Raw genomic sequence first — 18,444 nt, forward strand, 5'->3', positions numbered from 1 at the left:
ACGACACTGAAGACCTCTCTGTTTGATCTGTGACAGTACTGTCTTCTTCCTCAACTGGCAGTACTGTTGGCTTCTCAGTGCTAAACAATGAGGAAGCTGTAGGAGCTGTTGCTTCTTTGCTGGACACCTCAGTCTCCGCACCTGAGCTCTCTTCATGTGTTGTTTCTAAAGTTGAACTTGCCTCTGGTGTTACTGATGCTTTGTTAAAGTTGAACTTGCCTCTGGTGTTACTGATGCTTTGTCAGTCTGGCTCGTGGTTACTGTCTCTTTTCTTTCAGGTGACACTGAGCTTGGTTTCTCAGTACTGTAAAGTGATGAAGTTGGAGTAACAGCTGTTTTTGAAGTACCACTTGTTTCAGTTTCACCTGATACTGCCACTGATGGTGACTTTGTACTTACAATTGAGGAGACAGTAGTTGCTGTGATGAGTGACTCTTCAGCGAGCACCTCAGTGCCATCTCCAGAACCCTCTCCTTCTGTGGTCATGAGGAATGATGCTGTTTCAGGGCTCAAGGTTGCTCCACTGATGGAAGGAATGGACTCCACCATTGTAGACCTGCTGCTGGTAACATCATCCTCAGTATCTGCGACAACAGATATAATGGAGGCCAAACTTGGAGACACTGTTGTTGAGCTTGTCAGTGTCTCAACAGAAATCGGAGAAACTGATGGTTGTCCTGTAATCGATGGAACTTTTGTCTTATCTGTTTCAAGACTTTCTGTCATTCCAGGTGACATTGCTGTTGGTGCTTCAGTACTGAAGAGAGAGGATGTACCTGTGACTGGAGAGGTAGGAGTTTCAGGGGTTTGGTCACCAGAGCCAATGTCATCTACTGGAGTCAAAATGGAACTTTGCTCTGTCTTATAGGTAACGGATGACACTGAGGACCTCTCTGTCTGATTTGTGACAGTACTGTCTTCCTCTTCAACTGGCGGTACTGTTGGCTTCTCAGTGCTAAACAACGAGGAAGCTGTAGGAGCCGTTGCATTTTTGCTGGACACCTCAGTCTCCTCACTTGTTGCTAAAGTTGAACTTGCCTCTGGTGTTACTGATGCTTTGTCAGTCTCACTTGTGGTTACTGTCTCTTTTGTTTCAGGTGACACTGAGCTTGGTTTCTCAGTATTGTAAAGTGATGAAGCTGGAGTAACAGTCGTTTTTGAAGAATCACTTGTTTCAGTTTCACCTGATACTGCCACTGATGGTGACTCTGTACTTAGCATTGAGGAGACAGTGGTTGCTGTAATGTGTGACTCTTCAGCGAGCACCTCAGTGCCATCTCCAGAACCATCTCCTTCTGTGGTCATGAGGAATGATGCTGTTTCAGGGCTCAAGGTTGCTCCACTGATGGAAGGAATGGACTCCACCATTGTAGACCTACTGCTGGTAACATCATCCTCAGTATCTGCGGCAACAGATATAATGGAGGCCAAACTTGGAGACACTGTTGTTGAGCTTGTCAGTGTCTCAACAGAGATTGGAGAAACTGATGGTTCTCTTGTAATCGATGGAAGTTCTGTTTTATCTGTTTGCTCTGTCTCATCAGTAAAGGACGACACTGACGACCTCTCTGTCTGATCTGTGACAGTACTGTCTTTTTCCTCAACTGGCAGTACTGTTGGCTTCTCAGTGCTAAACAACGAGGAAGCTGTAGGAGCTGTTGCATCTTTGCTGGACACCTCAGTCTCCTCACCTGAGCTCTGTGTTGTTGCTAAAGTTGAACTTGCCTCTGGTGTTACTGATGCTTTGTCAGTCTGACTTGTGGGTACCGTCTCTTTCATTTTAGTTGACACTGAGCTTGGTTTCACAGTAATGTAGATTAATGTAGGAGGTGTAACAGTTGTTTTTGAAGTATCACTTGTTGCAGTTTCATGTGATGCTGGAAATGATGTTGAATCAGTCCTCAACATTGAAGAAACAGTAGAAGTTGTGATTATCGATTCTGTTTCTAAACTTTCTGTGGTCCCGGGTGACATAACTGTTTTTTGTGTCTCAGTCTTGGATAAAGAAGATGTTTCTGGAGCAAAAGATGTCTGAGCAGACATATCTGGGATTGAGGAAGCTGCAGATGTTAAAAATTCTTTACTTGATATTTCAGTTGTCTGTTTGCCTGAGCTTTCTTCAAATGCAGAAGTTGGTATTAAGAATGTCTTCGTTGCACCAGTAGGAGCAGATGTAGTACTTAATGTGATCTCGGATTCTGACAGTTTTACCGTTGTTTCTGTAATTCCACTCTTTGATGTTTCAGGTAATTTTGTCTGGCTGTCAGAACTCACCTCATCTGTGGTTGTGAAAATGGAGCTAAACTCAGACGCCACTAATATCTTGTCAGTTGTTGTGATTTCTGACATTTCTTGTGATACTGATGTTGGTATCTCAGTGCTGAAAGCAGAAGGAGCTATCGTGCCAGCTGTGGTTGAACCATAAGCTGTTTCATGTTTTGTTGTTCCTATAACTGATTTCTCTGTGCTGAGCATGGTAGCTGCTGTACTCGCTTCTGTTGGTGCTGTGCCAGAAGATTGGTCATCTGTAATTTGACCAACAGTGCTAGGATGTGATGAACCCGTCTTCGTAATGCCACTTACTGAGGTCACTGTTTGAGTTTGTATCTGTTTTGTGTGTTCAGTTATGCTTGAGATTGCAGCAGGTGAGTAAGTTTGATTTTGTGTGTCTTCATCTGTGACACCAGTGGCAGTCTCCTCAGGTAATTCAGTCATTAGTGATGCACTTTGTGTTGAGTACTGACTGAAATATTCAGTGAATGAGGCCATTGTTGTCTTGATAATTTCAATAGCACTATATAAGGGGGGGGCAGTGGTTGCAGTGAATTCATCAGAGGGGGGAGTTGTTGTCTCACCTTGTTTCCACTCCTCATCCATAGTGGTGGGTGTTTTATCTGTGCTTGCTGTTTCTACTGTTTGTGATGGTATTCCACTCTCCCATGTAGCACTTAAACTTGAAGATGATGTTGCAGTCCCTGCAGAGGTATGTGATGTTGGGCCAGTTGTAAACATGTTTACTGTTTGAACTCCTGAACCTTCCTCCTCTGGTGTAGACATTGCATCAGTCGCAACTTTCTCAGTAGGTGAGACGGACGGCATTTTGCTGGCTGTACTCCCTTCCTGACTTGTGACTGTATCCTCTGAAGTTTCAGCCAGGGTGGGTGCTAGAGATACTGATGATTCAGTGCTGCCTACATCTATAGCTGGTGTTATCTCAGTCTTGGCTGTCTGTTCAGGAGAGGCTGAACTACTTGATACTGAAGGAGCCGTTGTGCTGAAGGCAAATTCTTTTGGGGTTCGGGTCTCTTTCCCTCCCTCCACATCTTGAGTGGAGCTCTGTGAGTCACTCGTTGTTGATGTTGGTGTTTTCCCATCAGCGTCATCAGAGGAGGGAGTGTACACAGTCTGTAACGTAGACTGAGTGCTGTCTTCGGCAGCTGGAGTGGCAGATGTGCTCTTTGTGTCCTCTGTGGTTTCAGCTGTATCTCTGGCTGTGTAAAGCTCGGTTGAAGAAGTAACAGGGGTTTGGTCCATAGCCCTTTCTGTCTGAGTCACTTCTGAGTCACCTTTAGCATACGTGGGAGTCCTCCCTGACTCGCCTACCTCTTCTTGCTCAGATGTGGTGATGACAGAGGTGGTTTCCTTATCAGCTTTTGTAGTCTGGGTTTCTCGCGTTGCTTTGGTGATCTGTGGCTCAGCTGGAGTCACTGTAGGAACAAAGTCAGCAGAGGTAGCTCTGACATCGCTTATACCCTCTGTGGCATCTGTGGCAGCTGGGCCAGCTTCAGTTTTTTGTGTGGTTTTCGATTCCTCCGCTCTTGAGGCTGGTACAGAGGTTGTGTCTTTCTGTGTGGGGCCTTTTGTGGTCAGCCCATCTTCCTCAAGGAGTATGTGAGGAGATGTTGATTCAACTAGTGGGATTATATCAGGGTCATACTCATCAACATCTGGGACCTCTGTAGAGGTCAGTACTGCTGTTGTTTCTTTTGTAGACTCTGTAGACTCAGTGTAGCTATCAACAGGGACATCAGTCCAACTATAATCAAACACTGTGGTTATTTCATCGCTCGTTCCCAGAGCCGTCACATTTGTCAGAATCTGGGTACCTTTGACCTCTTTTTCGTCTGGGCTCTGTGGCTCCAGTGTGATCTCATGTTTGCCATTTACAAAGCTAACAGCTGGAGTGATGGTTACTGCAGCTTGGGAGGAAAGGTCTGGGTCTCCACTCTGCAGGATGGGCTCCCCATCAGCTATAGAAGGGCTGGGATGGTCAGGCACAACTGGTATGGCAGGAGTCTCAGAGACTTGTGGCTGTAGAGTCAGGTCAACTGCAAAGAAAATAAATGAAAATATGGGCAGATTATGATTACAAAGCAACTGAAGGTGAAGTTTTTGAATAAAAATAAATATATAAAAAAACAGCCTTTTATTTCTAAAGTCCTGGGAGTGATAGGTATGACTTTCTATTATTATACAGTCACACTATCATACACGTCACACTAGGTTTTCATTGCCAGTGTAAAAATGTCAAAATACATCAGTTCATGAGAAAGGAGCTTTGGGGAAGGCTCCTTTAAAATTAATTTTATGGGGGAACTCCACTATTTTTACACATTACAATTAAGTATACTAGACATGGCGATTACCACTGTGTGACTTTGGTGGTTCTGGACTGTTGCTCTGGAGCAAACGTTGTCAAGTCTAAGAAAATAAACCCCGGTGATGTCACCAAGATTATATCGGCTTGGACTAGGAGACAACAAATTCTGTAACAAACAGCCAGTGTTACAAAAATTGAAAAAGACACTGACCTTTACAAAGCAGAGAGGGTCTAATAAAAAAGCATAAATTGATTGGGGGGTTCTGTGTCTGCATGCTTGTGAAGCATAATGTTTAAACTACATATAAAAAAATTAACCTGAATTTCTATGTTTTTAAATTGTGATTTAGAAAGAAAAAGCGATGGTTGTCACAGAAACAGAGCATTTACTGGTCTTATGAGTATTCTCACAAAATAATTCCTTTAAAATTTCGAAATAAACAAACATTGCAAAACACTGCAAATAAATCTCTCTCAAACATATTTGTGTCTGAACTGCATCCAAACCATAATTCAAAGATTTATAGTCTAAAATGATGTGAAAAGAAAATATTATCAAGAGGCCACTTTTGCACTGACATTTCCAAGTCCTTCGACAATAGTAACAAAGTCAGATCAGTTGATTTAAAGGTACTAATAATAATATTTACAAGACTGATGACATCAGAGGTAAAATGGCCCTGTCTTCTCTGAAAACAAATATAATTTTTTGTATATCAGTATGCCGACAACATTTATCGCATAAATCATAATGACCAATTTCAGAACATATCCTTATATATGCAAGATATAAAACATGAACACCTCACTGTGTAATACAAGACCAAAACAACATAAAATCTTACAAAGAAACCTTTATGTCCGCTCTTAAACAAATCATAACCACCACAAAGGTGAAATATCATAGTAGGACTATTGATTGGCATAACATAACATTTTGGAAGTATTTGTGTTATCATGTCCACTCTCTATATATTATCTTTATAGAGTTCCACAGAAGTGATTTCAGATGTCAGCAGCTGTCTGCTCTTAATTTCAAGTCTAACACAGAAGCAGCGTTCAATTCCCTTCACAGCATGCAACAATTTTATCCTCATCCACCTACGCTGTGTTGCCTAAAATGGGTTTATCTATTTCTATAAATAAACAAGATGCTGTCTGGCTGGATATAATCCATCTCCTCTAAAAGATAGCTGCCTTAAACTACTACACAAAACCAACTGCCAAGATACTAAAACTGTTAAAGCTACATTTTGTGAACAAACAGATACCAATCATAACCTCTGAAGATGAGAAAGGGGTTTAAGTCCATGCCCCTTTCTTTAAACCACTGACACCCACTGAATGTCCACAGAATGGGTCTGTAGAGAGGAACATGTCGAACATGAAGGGTGGCCCAAACAAAAGCCCTTCGTCTCTGGAAATCATTTTTCATCTCTCTGACTCACTTTGAACAGGCATTCCAGCTTTGTTTTCCCTCACTGATTGAAAAAAAAAAAAAAAAAAGTCTTGAGAGTGAGCCATGGCACCAAGTTTTTTATAAATCCGATAATATGCATCAGACAGGTGGCAAAAAGAACAGAGCCATTATAGTTAATCCTAGAATGAACAGCGTGGTCCTATTGGGTCTGAACTATTTACCAGTGTTTGCATGAAACAGTACAAGCAAAGAGAAGGAAAAGATTATTCACACACAACAGTCTGAAATCCTTTGGTATACAAACTTTACTTCTCTCTCTCTCTCTCTCGCTCTCTCTCTCTCTCTCTCTCTCTCTCTCTCTCTCTTACCCCTGTCCCCTCTCTCTGTTTCCCACAAATGGTGATTCACAAAGATTATTGGTTGCAAACAAGAACACCTGCATCAGCTCAGCTCTGCAAAAAGACACCTGTTTAAAACCCAGGCCAGGCATGGGAACTCAGGCCACGGACCCACCTGACTGACTGACCCACACACACTTCATGCTCACACACTACCCTACTCTCTCTTTCTCTCTCACACATATACACGTGCAAAGCTGTTTCCTATGGTCAGTTGGATGTGCTGAAGCTTCCAAAGCCACATTAAACATGAATGTCAAAGTCAAAGTAGCTCACAGAAGCACTAGCCTGTCTTATCTTCACTGTGGGGTGAGGCACAAACCCAGCTGTACAAAACAAATAAATACCTCCACAAGCAATTAGCTTCAGGTGGTTAATTATTAGCTAAGCTAAGAATAAAGATGGAAACAGCAGGAAACTGCTAGCCTGGCTCTGTCCAACGGCTACAACAAACAAACAACAATTCACAGGGTGACATGCTGGACTATTTCCTGTGCAGGACCAGTTGCCAGGCGAACAGTGGAGACCCCAGGAAGTTTTTGCTCCTGAGACAACCTATTCTCAACCTCATCACATATTGATGTTTTGGTCATCGACTTTCCACGTCCACATATGATGTGCAAGGTACCCTGGGTGCGTTGGTTGTTGACGATGTGGGACACCGTGTCAAATTCTGCCTGTTACATGCATTGTCTTCTTTCAACATACACTTCCATTTTCACAGGGAAAATTACATCGGTACAACACCGTGAATTGACTTTTTTTTTTCAACAAAAACATGTGGTTAGGTTTAGGAAAAAAGAACAGGGCTTGGCTTTAAAATTTTACGGGATGTGAACACCACTCTCTCGGGTAAAGTCAATGTTTGTTGGACCCATCCACCACCACTCCCACCCGCCCGATTTGGACTTTCACCACCTTAATTTTTGTCTTTGTCCCACCGTGTTTCCCCCTGACACCGTGGTGCACCGTTAAACTACAACAGCAACAAGCCACATATCATGCCAATGTTAAAGGGAGCCTTTTTGCCATTGGTTTCTGACCCTGCAAGTCACTGCCAAGGCGCCGGATTTTGACGACTTCGGAGCAAGACTGGGCTCCCTGAGACAGTGAATAAGTGTATATCCCAAAATGTCAAACTGTTCCTTTAATGATCAGTTTGTAAGCTTTAGTGAGCTGGATGTTAAAGGGTTAGTTTGGATCTTTTGAAGTGGGGTATCCAATGTCACTGTATTACATAAAGTCAATGTCAGTCCTCATGCCACCAGTCTGGAGAAGCAGGAAGTTAACCAACACAGAAGCCACAGCAACAAAACCGATTTTAGTCACCTAAAAAATTCCTACCTAAAAAGAATCAATATCAGTTTAAGTGTACGTTACATTTGGAATATTTATGCCACTTAACATTGTTGTCAGTGTTTTCCGATGGGAAACTGAAGCCATTATATCGCTCTCTTCAAAGCCAGACTCCATTGAGAAAAACAGAACTTTGTCATTTAAAAGGGCTGGCTCGCATTCACCAAAGTCACACAGTAACACAAACAAACAAACTGATCGAGAAATCAGTAGACCAGCAGCTCCTGTGTTCAGTTAGCTAACATAACTGTTTCTCTCAATGGAGTCTGGTGGCTTTGACAAGAGCATAGATGGGTAACTGAAGCCGGTAACTTCACCATCGGAAATAACTGAGCGTGGTAAAGTGGTGAAAATGTTCTCACAATAGCTTATGCTTAAACTGCAAGTGGTTTTTACTTTTTTTTTAGATGTCTAAAATATTGCTGTTGACTCCGTCCACAGAGCACATTACTGTATTCTGCTTCCGTGGTGGTGCTTCTGTCTGCTTTTCCAAACTGGGAGCATGCCGACCAACCTCTACTGTATATAATGCACTGACTATGGATGAGTACCTCATGTAACCCCACTTCAAAGGATCTGAACGATCCCTTTAAATAGATGTTTTATTTACAGTAAGACAGTACTGTTGGTGGTTTTGTTTATTGTTTTGTAACATATGCGGTTTGCACGCCTCAGAAGATCGATATTTCATAATATGTCACATAAACACTTGGTAAACAGTGAATTTAATTGCCTTCATTTAATCAGAAACACATGGGCACTGTTCACATGACAATAACACTGACAGATTTCGGGCAACACTAAATATTCATTCATTGATATTATTGCGCACTTTGTTACCATGCAGCCAGACAACACACTTCTCCCTGTGCGACAATATTTTCCACAAGCTTTTCCCACACAAACTGGGAGGGCAGAAAGAGTTCTCGAGTGCCTCAGCTGAGCCACATCACATGATGATGCAGTAAAAGTAGCTATAATCACTCGCTTTGGTCAGTCAGCCTCCAGCTGTCCTCACAGAGAGGTGAGACTTTGCGTTAGCGATGACATCACCTCTTGAGGTGGTGTCCAGTCTGTGCCGAAGACAGGCATCTGTGCTTACTCAGGTAGACTGCCAACATAACTCTGTCACTGCCAGGCTGGCTGTCAGTGAGCTGGTGCAAGCACGCACAAGGAGAGAAATTCTGCAAGTGCACAGTGACTTGCGGTACAAATACACATGAGGCATAAAAACACACACACACACAGATTTTGTATCTCTATCACATGCATGCACACACAAACATACACTCCTAGCAACTAAACTGACCACACTGCATATACACAGTGCTGATGAACACACCAGAAGTTTAGAGTGTGAATAACCTGGAGAACAGATTGCTGCTCTCTCTCAGGCACCTTTACCATGAATCCAGACCAAATTCCAAAAACTGCCAAATGACCAATTCATCCACTTGAGTCCTTTCCAATTCAACAGATCCCTCTCATTCAACAAGAGCTGCACTACAGGGACAAGGAATGAGTCACCGTGGCAATGTTTGCAGCTCAGATGGAGAGCAAATTAAAGGAGTACAAAATGATGCAGCTGCTTTTTGCATGTGAGATCATGAGCTGTTGACCTGAAAGTCATGGCCTAAATATGTACTTTAAAATTTTCAATTTGCTGTAACAAAATATCCCCAAGCCATGTCTACAACAACATAATTGGCAGAACTAAATAGGAACATTTTAGTCATCCATGGATCACCACAAATAAGCAGAAATACGGATTATATAATTATCCAACTATAAAGCAAGGAATCTCTGTGTGTATATGAGTGTGTATGTCCTTTGCATATTTCGAGAACTGCTCCTCTGATCTACTTCACACTTAGCAGGTGTATTGCTGGGGACCCAAGGACCTGCAGTGTTGAATTTAGTACGATTGAGACAATGTTAGTCAATGTTAAATAAACAACTTAACAGCGGTCTGTGGTTCTGTGCAGCAGCGGGGCGAGGCTTCAGAGAAGTCTAATGAGTGTATTTCACCAAACTTTCTGACCACGAGTATTTTTCTTTGCCATATTAACATATAACACTAATAATGTTACTGCTTTCCTTTAATAATAGCAGTGGTGCAAATTGAGTCAAGCATGTTTTCACCTATGTGCATTGTGTAAGTTTGCCACACTAACTTCTGAATACTAACACTTCAGAAGGCAAAATACCTCTGCTAATTAAATCCATGCTCTGCTTTATAACTGCAGTGGTTACGTCAAAGCAAGCGACTAATATGCCTATTTGGAAATTAATATATCAGCTAAGTCGGTGGTTCCCAACTGGTGGGTTGCAGTCCAAAAGTGGGTCACGGATCCATTCTGAAAAGACCACAAGTGACTCAAGAATGTGTCCAGTTTGTAAAAAAATACACACTTTATTTTGAAGTAAAGTAAATTTCCAGCACAGAACTTTTATTTAGTGCAGTTTCCTGCTGTAGAGTGAGTGACTAACAGACAGCTACTTGACAGGGACAGCAAACTAGCTTGATGACATGGCCAAATGCAAGTATGATGCTGAATCTATTAGACTGTGTGGACCTGTGTGAATTGTGGCTGGACCAATAGGGAACCACTGTGCTAAGTGTATTTCACCAGTGTAGTAGCCACAACGGGTGTGTTTTTCAGGGACAGGTTTAGTGATTTTGGGGCCCCAGACAAACACCATCTTGCTTACTTTTCACATTTTCTCCATCATAAGTTTACTAAACATCTGTTCAAGGTGGAGCTTTCAATTCAAATATAATGCTGCATAGTTTAATCAAAATAATTAGTCATATTTTACTTGTATTTTCTGAGCAGAAACTGAATCTGCAACAAAACCAGTAACATTTCACTGTCAGGTAAATGTACTATTAAAATGTTTTCCTCTGCAGTAGAAGAACACAGTTGGTACATTTGAATGGCATATTTTTTAAGTTCTTTGTGTGCCTTTTGTACATTATTTGTGGGGTATAGTGGGTTAGAATAGCAACATAATTTATTTTGTTCTACCTAAACATCATAATAAATCTATAGCTGTTTGAGGCCCAGGTGTGTTGCTCAGGACCAAAGGAAGCACAGTGTCGAGTGTGAAGTTGTTTGTATGAGCGATTGTCAGGAAAGCTGTAAACAGCAGTAGCACAGGCCAAACTATCAGTCCGTTCTGAATAGAGATATTATGAATGGGCACTGCTCTAGTAATTACAATAATAGATTATAACAGCCAAGTTCTAAAACTTGTGTCTTTTAAATACTTAATTTATGATATGATCCTGATCCCAATCTATCCACTGCTGTCTCCTGCCTTTTTTTTCTTTTCCTCTCTTTTCCCAATGTTTCTCTCTTGTCTACAGTGTGTCACAATTACTATCAGGACATCTGCTCAGCTGGACGGACTGAGGAGGTCCTAAGGCTAAAAAGCCTTTCAGCAGCAGTCCACACTGAGAACACACACAAGCACGAGCCAGAGGGAACCGGAAAACAAAACACTTCAACTTGTTTAATTGTGGAAGACCTTAACAAGCAAAGAATTGACTCACCATGAAAACAGGAGCACCGGTGTGCTGTGGATTGTCGTTTAATTCGGAGCAAGTTAATGAAACCTTAACTAAATCGTGTTGTTTGACATTCTAACTTATCTAGCAATAAAGTCATACAGGGAAAAAAGGACAATAGCAGTTTTTGTTTGAGCCTGATTTGAGCTGGCTGAGTTAAATGACAAAAATCCCATTGCCCAACAGCAGAGGCCCTATGCTGTGTTTACATGACATTAGAGTACTCCACCCACTATACATTTCACTGGCAGACAAAATAAAACTTTCTCTCTACTTCAGCACCCTGGACAGCACAGCCTCCCCCTACTCCCAGCTACTGTACAATGCAGCGTTATGATAAAGAATGCAAAAAGGCTGAGCGATATCAAATTCTAAACGAACCAGCACAACTAGTAAGAAATAGCAAAACAATATAGACCAAGAAATTCTTATCACCCTCAAGTAAAACAGACACACAGTATTTTAGGATAGGCTGAATTGCAGACACACAGTATTTTAGGATAGGCTGAATTGCAGACACACATTATTTTAGGATAGGCTGAATTGCAGAACTCATTGGACTTCAGTAAATTATGGGCTGGCCTAAAACAATGCCGGGAAAAGCTTCAACTATGTTCAACATGATTTTGTAATTTAGTCCAATTTTTCACCATTTCATTGTTGTGGTAAATGAAGATCAAGTCATGTCATGTCCTATTTGCACAACCAAATCTGAACTACATATAAACTACAATCATTTGCACTGAATACAAAGTTACTACATAAAACTCCAAAGGTTGAATATATTGATGTATATATATATGTTGATGTGTCTTACCTGATACATTCTGCGTGATAGTGATGGTGGTGTCGCCCACAGCTGAAGCCACGGGAGCAGATGTGAAGAACTCTGTGTCTATCTCTGCTGCTGTGTCGTCCTCTGTCGAGAAGTCACGGGCTGGCACTGGTACTTGAGTGGTGGTCTCATCAAAGACAACCACACTTGTTTGCGATGTCACATCTTCGGCTGAGGTTCCAACGTCAATTGGGATGGTGGCGCCTGCCACATCTGCAGATGTGGAGTCGTCCTTGTAGACGACAGCCGGTGTCTCTACATCTTGCGTTTGAGGTGAGGTTTGTGTGGCAGCGCTGGTAGTTTCTGGCGGTGCTGTGGTGGTGATCTCCAACTCACTGCCAGGTCGGGTGTTACACATAAAGGTGGTGTCAGTGGGAATGGCTGAGGGAAATGTTTCATCCATACTAGTGCTGTCTGATGGGCTGGATGAGAGGTCTGGTTGGGGTGGCTGAGTAGGTGGCAGTGCCGCTAGAGCAAAACCTGTCTCAATCTCATTATAGTCTAGGATTGATACTGTTGAATAAGGGGCAGCGGTTGAGGGTGATTCTGAGGGGCTGACCACTTCCTCGCTGGTCAGTTCAGTTGAGTCTGTTGGGGTGTCTGTGAGGTCGGTGACTGTGGTGATGATAGAACCTAGAATGGTTTCCTCAGTGTTCCCCTTTGCAAACATAGGCTCCGTGTTGAGAGAGGCGTCTGGTATGGGGACATCAGGCTGGATTGTGCTGATCTCAATGACTGAGTGATCGTCTGGCTCCTCAAAGGGTTTGTCCACTGACTCTGTGGAGTCAGTGCTCTCTGTTGTGTGCTGGGGTTCTGGGAATGTGTCACCACGGTGGGGAATAGATTCTATATAGGTTACAGTACTAAAGTCATCAAAATCAAAGACGGGTGCAGCTGTTACATCATCAGTGTCTTCATGTTCCTCTTTGATGGTGGGCGCGACTGTGGTGATTAACTCTTCTTCTTGGCCTTTCGGTGTGGGGCGAGGTGGAGTCATACTGGTAGAAAACATGGATGGATCATCTGTTGACTCTTCTGACTCCAATACAGTCTCAGATGGTGGTGTTAGCATAGTGGTGCTACTCTCCAGTAAAGGGATGGAGGTGGTGGAGCTGATGGTGGTGGTGGTGATTCCAACCATAGCCATATCCACAAAGGAAGTCTGGTTGATCACCTGTGTCCTTCCTAAGAAAGCACAAGCAGATAAATTAAAAAGCAAATAAGATCAAAATCATCTGCCAAAAGGTATTACTACTTGAAAGGTACACCATGCAGGATTTTCTGTATATGTAGAAACGTAATCCCTCTCAATCATCCCTTATGAGCAACTAGGTGTGTGTGGTGGTGTATTTCTCTGCAGAGACTCTGCCCTCTGCCTGTATGTTTTTTATTATTATTATTTTGCTATGTTCAGAGCGCAGGTGAGGTCAGAAGTTTACTCCAACGTAGTGAGACAAGGCGCCAGACTGTCCAAGAGGAGGCTACGAAAATCAGGAACCAGCGCCAAAAAAATGAACCCAAATATAACAAACAAGACTAAATCTGGGGTTGGCTTTTACTTTCACTTGCGCTGGCAATATTGTTTCCGAACAGTAAGTGAAAATGCCTGCACAGTATACCTTTAAATATAAAGCAGGATTGTTTAGAGACACGGACAAGATTTGCACAAAAATCCAGTGGTCAAATTTTCAATCACCTCGCTTAAATCAAATGTTACACATGCATGATGTGTAAAACAGACACAGCTATTAATTGTCATTTTCTATACCCTTCACTAATGTATGCAGCAGGTGGTTTATGAGCCTTTTAAGCCAAACAGCAGTCAAAGAGCAACATGCCACAGTGGCAGCTAACAGTGTGACACTTAAAATAAATTACCCCGAGTTAAAGGTTTCCTAAAAACCTTAGAGCGAAGGACTTCCTCTCTTAACTCATAATGTTGTTTATAACCTACACTAACACTGATTCATTCAATGTTCACAAGAAACAGTGGAACCAGTGCTAAGTTATGGAACAGTTTGTATCTGATCCGCAATTGTTGGCAAATAAACTAAACTATCTAAAGGTTTCGGCGAGGCCAATATTATTGGGCTGATTTTCCATTTAATAGTCTGCTTCTTGAACCTGGCTAAACTGGATAGTTTGTTGTCAGCGTGGTAGATGAGGTCATTTTCAAAGTGTTCAAAAAACCAAGTGCACTCTGAATGTTTCTCTAAACATTTCCGGATCTGCCTGAAAGGACTCACATGACTGTATAAGAGGAATTAAACAGCATATAGACTTTAAGGAATCTAGTGTTGTGGTTTTGTGAGAGTTTCCCTGACTATTTTTGTCCTCTCTTGTACCCTGCGCACTGTCTCTTCTCCAACAGTTTGCTGGTCGAGTGTTTACGTGTATTTTGTCCTGTCATTGAGCAGCAGTCCCTGATTTCATCCTCTCATCTCTCAGTGATTGTCCTTAAATGCTCGCTAATTAACTTGTCTACATTTTCGTAAGGTTCCACTGAGTTAAATCCTTTAACTCCTTTATGTTTGGCCCGTGTCCTCCCATGCTCTCTCATTTACTCACACCCATAAAAAGAAACTTTGAACGCTGTCCTTGCAGACAGGCTGTGTAAAGCCAGCTGTTGACCATTACGTACTAGCCCTCTCTCTTCATGAGACTATCTCTGATGTAAGGTGTGAGACACATTTTTCCCTAACAGGAAAAAATAGGGCCTGCTCTCAGAGAGCGCATTATCTCACCAGTGCTGTTACTGGGGCCTTTGTTTTCCTGAAGCCAATGTGGAGACCAATCAGAGACTAATTATCCCCCTTTTCCCTCTGCACCACCTCCTTTGCCTCCAATTTCCATGTAGTCTAACTGATGTAGGTTTACATAATTTTTTTGAGATATTATTGAGTGGGAAAGCAGGAAATGATGGAGTGAGTCCAGCCAAACAAGGGTACTTGAAAAGCACTTAGACGGGGGCGTAAATACAACAGGACTGAGAGAGCTGATGTGGGATACACAAAGCAGGAGATGAGGGTGGCCTGTTTGTGTGCCCTCTGAACTCCATGGGGACTTATCACCGCGAGAGCTAGCATAGCTCTGGGGCAGTATATGGCCGGGCAGGGGACGGCTTATCTGCCCAACCTCTCATTTGTAAAGATGGAAAGGCCAGGTCAGGGGTCACCGAGGATGACTGAATTTAGAAGTCCGCCAGTAGCTTTGTCCATTATCCAAACGTCTGCTCTGATAAGTACAAGTGAGAATGACGGAGGGCAAACTCTGACAGCGGAAATGAGATGAGAAAGGCGAAAAGGGAGTCAGATAGTGAGACTAACAAGGCTGAAAGGTGAGGTATTAGTTACTTTTGCTGCTTCTCTAAATGGTGACTGTGATCCGTCATTAAGTTTCACCCTGAGGATACTGATTAGTTAAGAGCACTCACATTTTGAGGAGGGATTAACAACATTCTGCTAACTTCCAGTGAACCATGACGTGTCACTATTTATAAGGATCAATAGCTATATTCTCCTGTCTTCCCATTGTCAGCAATCAACATGGAGTTGTTTCCATGCTTATCTAAATGTTTCCTACAAGCCACAGAAAGATATTACAGAACGATGAATTTCCACCATGACATTTACTTGGACTTCATAATGATGGGATTAAAAATTAATTTGTCTTTTGCCCTTTAATACATTTGATATTATCTAAATAAAACATTTGAATACTGAACAGCATAAACTGTTTTAGTTGTTTCACATCATGAGTGAGGTTGTATAAGGATAAAGCTTAAGGAGCCTTGATTAGCGCAGCTGGAAGTAATAAAGATAAAAAAAAAACACAGACAGATACTGACTGTTCACAAACTCTCAAGCAAACTATTGGTCATTAATCCCCTCCATTAGAATAGGAACTGCTTCATCCATTGCTTTTAAAGTAAACACAGTTTACCACTATGATTTTACTCTCCTCTTGGCTAATTTTTTTTGTCACAGAAACGGGCGGGAAACTTCACTGTTAGATAGTGAGGTCAACTGGACACTGCAGTCTGGACGACTTGTCTGGCACACAACATGTAATGCTCCAAGGGAAAATCTTCCCTCCAGAACAATAGACAAAAGATGAGACAGGTTGTAAGCATTTCAAAATGTTGGTCTGGTTCAGATGTGGGAATGCGTACAGTGATGCAAAGAAGCAGAAAATCAAAGGGTGGGGGAGCAGAGGCAAATAGGAGATGAGATCATAGCTCCTCACAGTCCAGGCCTGGTTTTGACAAGGAATGGTCTGTGCCTTCGACCACTGTCTGTCACTGTCGAAACCACAGTCTAAACACATACATGCAGGCAACACTTTGCTCCACGACATACTATAAATATACTAAATACTAACAACAAGACTGTGAGTGAGTTTACCTTTAAAACAATAAGCTCCAAGTTTCCTCGTCGGTTCTGGAAAGCCAGTCTGGTTTCTGTAGCGGTACATGGTCCTGACGCCAAGTAAACCTCCCCCGCATTGCATCCTGGCTCTTGCAACAGGGTGTCGTACACTGCCATCGGAGAGCCAGCCATAGTCGCATCTGTCCAGACCTTTTCGCCAGGCAGCGTGGAGCTGGCCGGGGCTTGCCAGGACTGCATTCCTCTTCTTACACTCTGCACTGGCCTCCTCCAAAGTCATCTTATGGGTCACAGGAGCATAGAACACTTCACCTGAAATAAAGATGGCAAAATGCAATGAAGAGTTAGCAAAAAGCACGAACTCAAAGGCAACAAATCATCTGCGATCATGGCAACAAAATATGATTACTCTAACTAAGCAGACACCCAGGGCAGAGGATTCAATTGTTCAACCAATCCCACAAACACTGGCATGAATCAGTGTTGTATCACTAACAGATGGAAAGTCATTCCTTATTTCATCTTAAGTTATCTGAGCTATAAACAGCTTAAAAGACTATCATATACAGTAATCTCAAGCTACAGATTTTTGGACCATTTTGACCTTTCAGAAGAGACGTAGCCCAAAACCAGCTGACCAAAGTCACAGCTGTGCAGGGCACAGACCCAAAATATCTCCCACCGATCATATTTAGGAAAACAGTAGTTCATTCATTATATTAATCTGAGGTGGGATAGCAATGCAGACAATGCGCCGAGCCTATCAATGAATGCGTCTGTACTTCAGGACATTAGGTTTCCCCCCCAGGGTGAGTGAACAAGATTACACCTTCTATGTTTCCTTCCCTCAAGCTGTTCGTGTGAGGGTCTTTTCCTCAGAAAGGTCACTGCACTGTGACAATTATGAGGATTTGTCTTTGCCTGCAGGATAACATAAGTGAAACACTACAGAAGGGCGAGATCTTAATTGAAACCAAACAACATTACAAAAAGGGATCTCTGACTGACTACATGTTTTCAGTTAGTCTTGGGCGTAACGTTTCAAATATCCAGTGTTGGTTTCATCCCATTGATTTACAATGGCACTGAGATTAGGAGATGCTTTCCACCCAGACATGTCTTCCCTCTTAAAAGCAGGAAAGCGACATGAAATCCTGCACAAACATTTTTAACAACCAAAGTTAACTGTTTTTACATGGTCGTTTTATTGGACATTTTCTGCCCTTTAAAATATATCAGTGTTTACCAGAAAGTTATTGGTTATAATAATAAACTTTTTTTTTATATACACCTCAAACTCTTCTAAACTACATGATTATAAAACCAATTTTAACTCATCGTGCATCCTAAAGCCACCATAGATTTAAACTAAATTGCTATGGTTAGCTAAAAGCATTTGCTATTTCCATCAGCTTCAAAGGACATCAAACCACATCAGCCAAACATGTCTGTTTTCGTACAACATATAAAAAGACCGAAAACTGAGCTGACATTAATTAACATTACTATATTAAATATCGAGGGCATTGTGGTGTGCCGGCATAATGATGTAACCACAATGTCTCTGGGTCATTTCCAGAAGAAGACCTTATAGCACGTCATTCCCCTCCATGATTTGGGTCAATCTCTGCTTTAAACTATCTATTTAAGGCAAAAAGTGCATTATGCAACTTTAAATCACTAATTAATACACACACTAATGATCCAAATCAGTAAATCAAAGCAGTTAACTCTTAACTTTAGAGTTTTCATGTATCTGTGTGACACAAAAAAAGGGAACAACTATCTGTCATGCACAACTGGTCCAGAATACAGTGAGGTCAAAGCTGCATGTATAGTTTCTTGGAAAGAGTGAGGCGCTAAGTGGAAGACGTATGTG

The 18,444-nt window shown here is 42.1% G+C and overlaps 1 protein-coding gene across 1 annotated transcript in view; it reads right to left on the minus strand.

Moving 5' to 3' along the window:
- vcana (versican a) overlaps nucleotides 1–18,444 on the minus strand; it is a 40,230-nt gene that overhangs the window by 15,820 nt on the left and 5,966 nt on the right. Inside the window, exons 6-8 of the mRNA XM_050050753.1 lie at nucleotides 16,584–16,877; nucleotides 12,163–13,365; nucleotides 1,565–4,328 (exon numbers count right to left, since the gene is read on the minus strand). Of these exons, the coding sequence (XP_049906710.1) occupies nucleotides 1,565–4,328; nucleotides 12,163–13,365; nucleotides 16,584–16,877 (4,261 nt within the window). The remainder of the gene's footprint in view (nucleotides 1–1,564; nucleotides 4,329–12,162; nucleotides 13,366–16,583; nucleotides 16,878–18,444) is intronic.

Source organism: Epinephelus moara, chromosome 8 (genome assembly GCF_006386435.1).
Source record: "Epinephelus moara isolate mb chromosome 8, YSFRI_EMoa_1.0, whole genome shotgun sequence".
Classification (NCBI taxonomy): Eukaryota; Metazoa; Chordata; class Actinopteri; order Perciformes; family Serranidae; genus Epinephelus; species Epinephelus moara.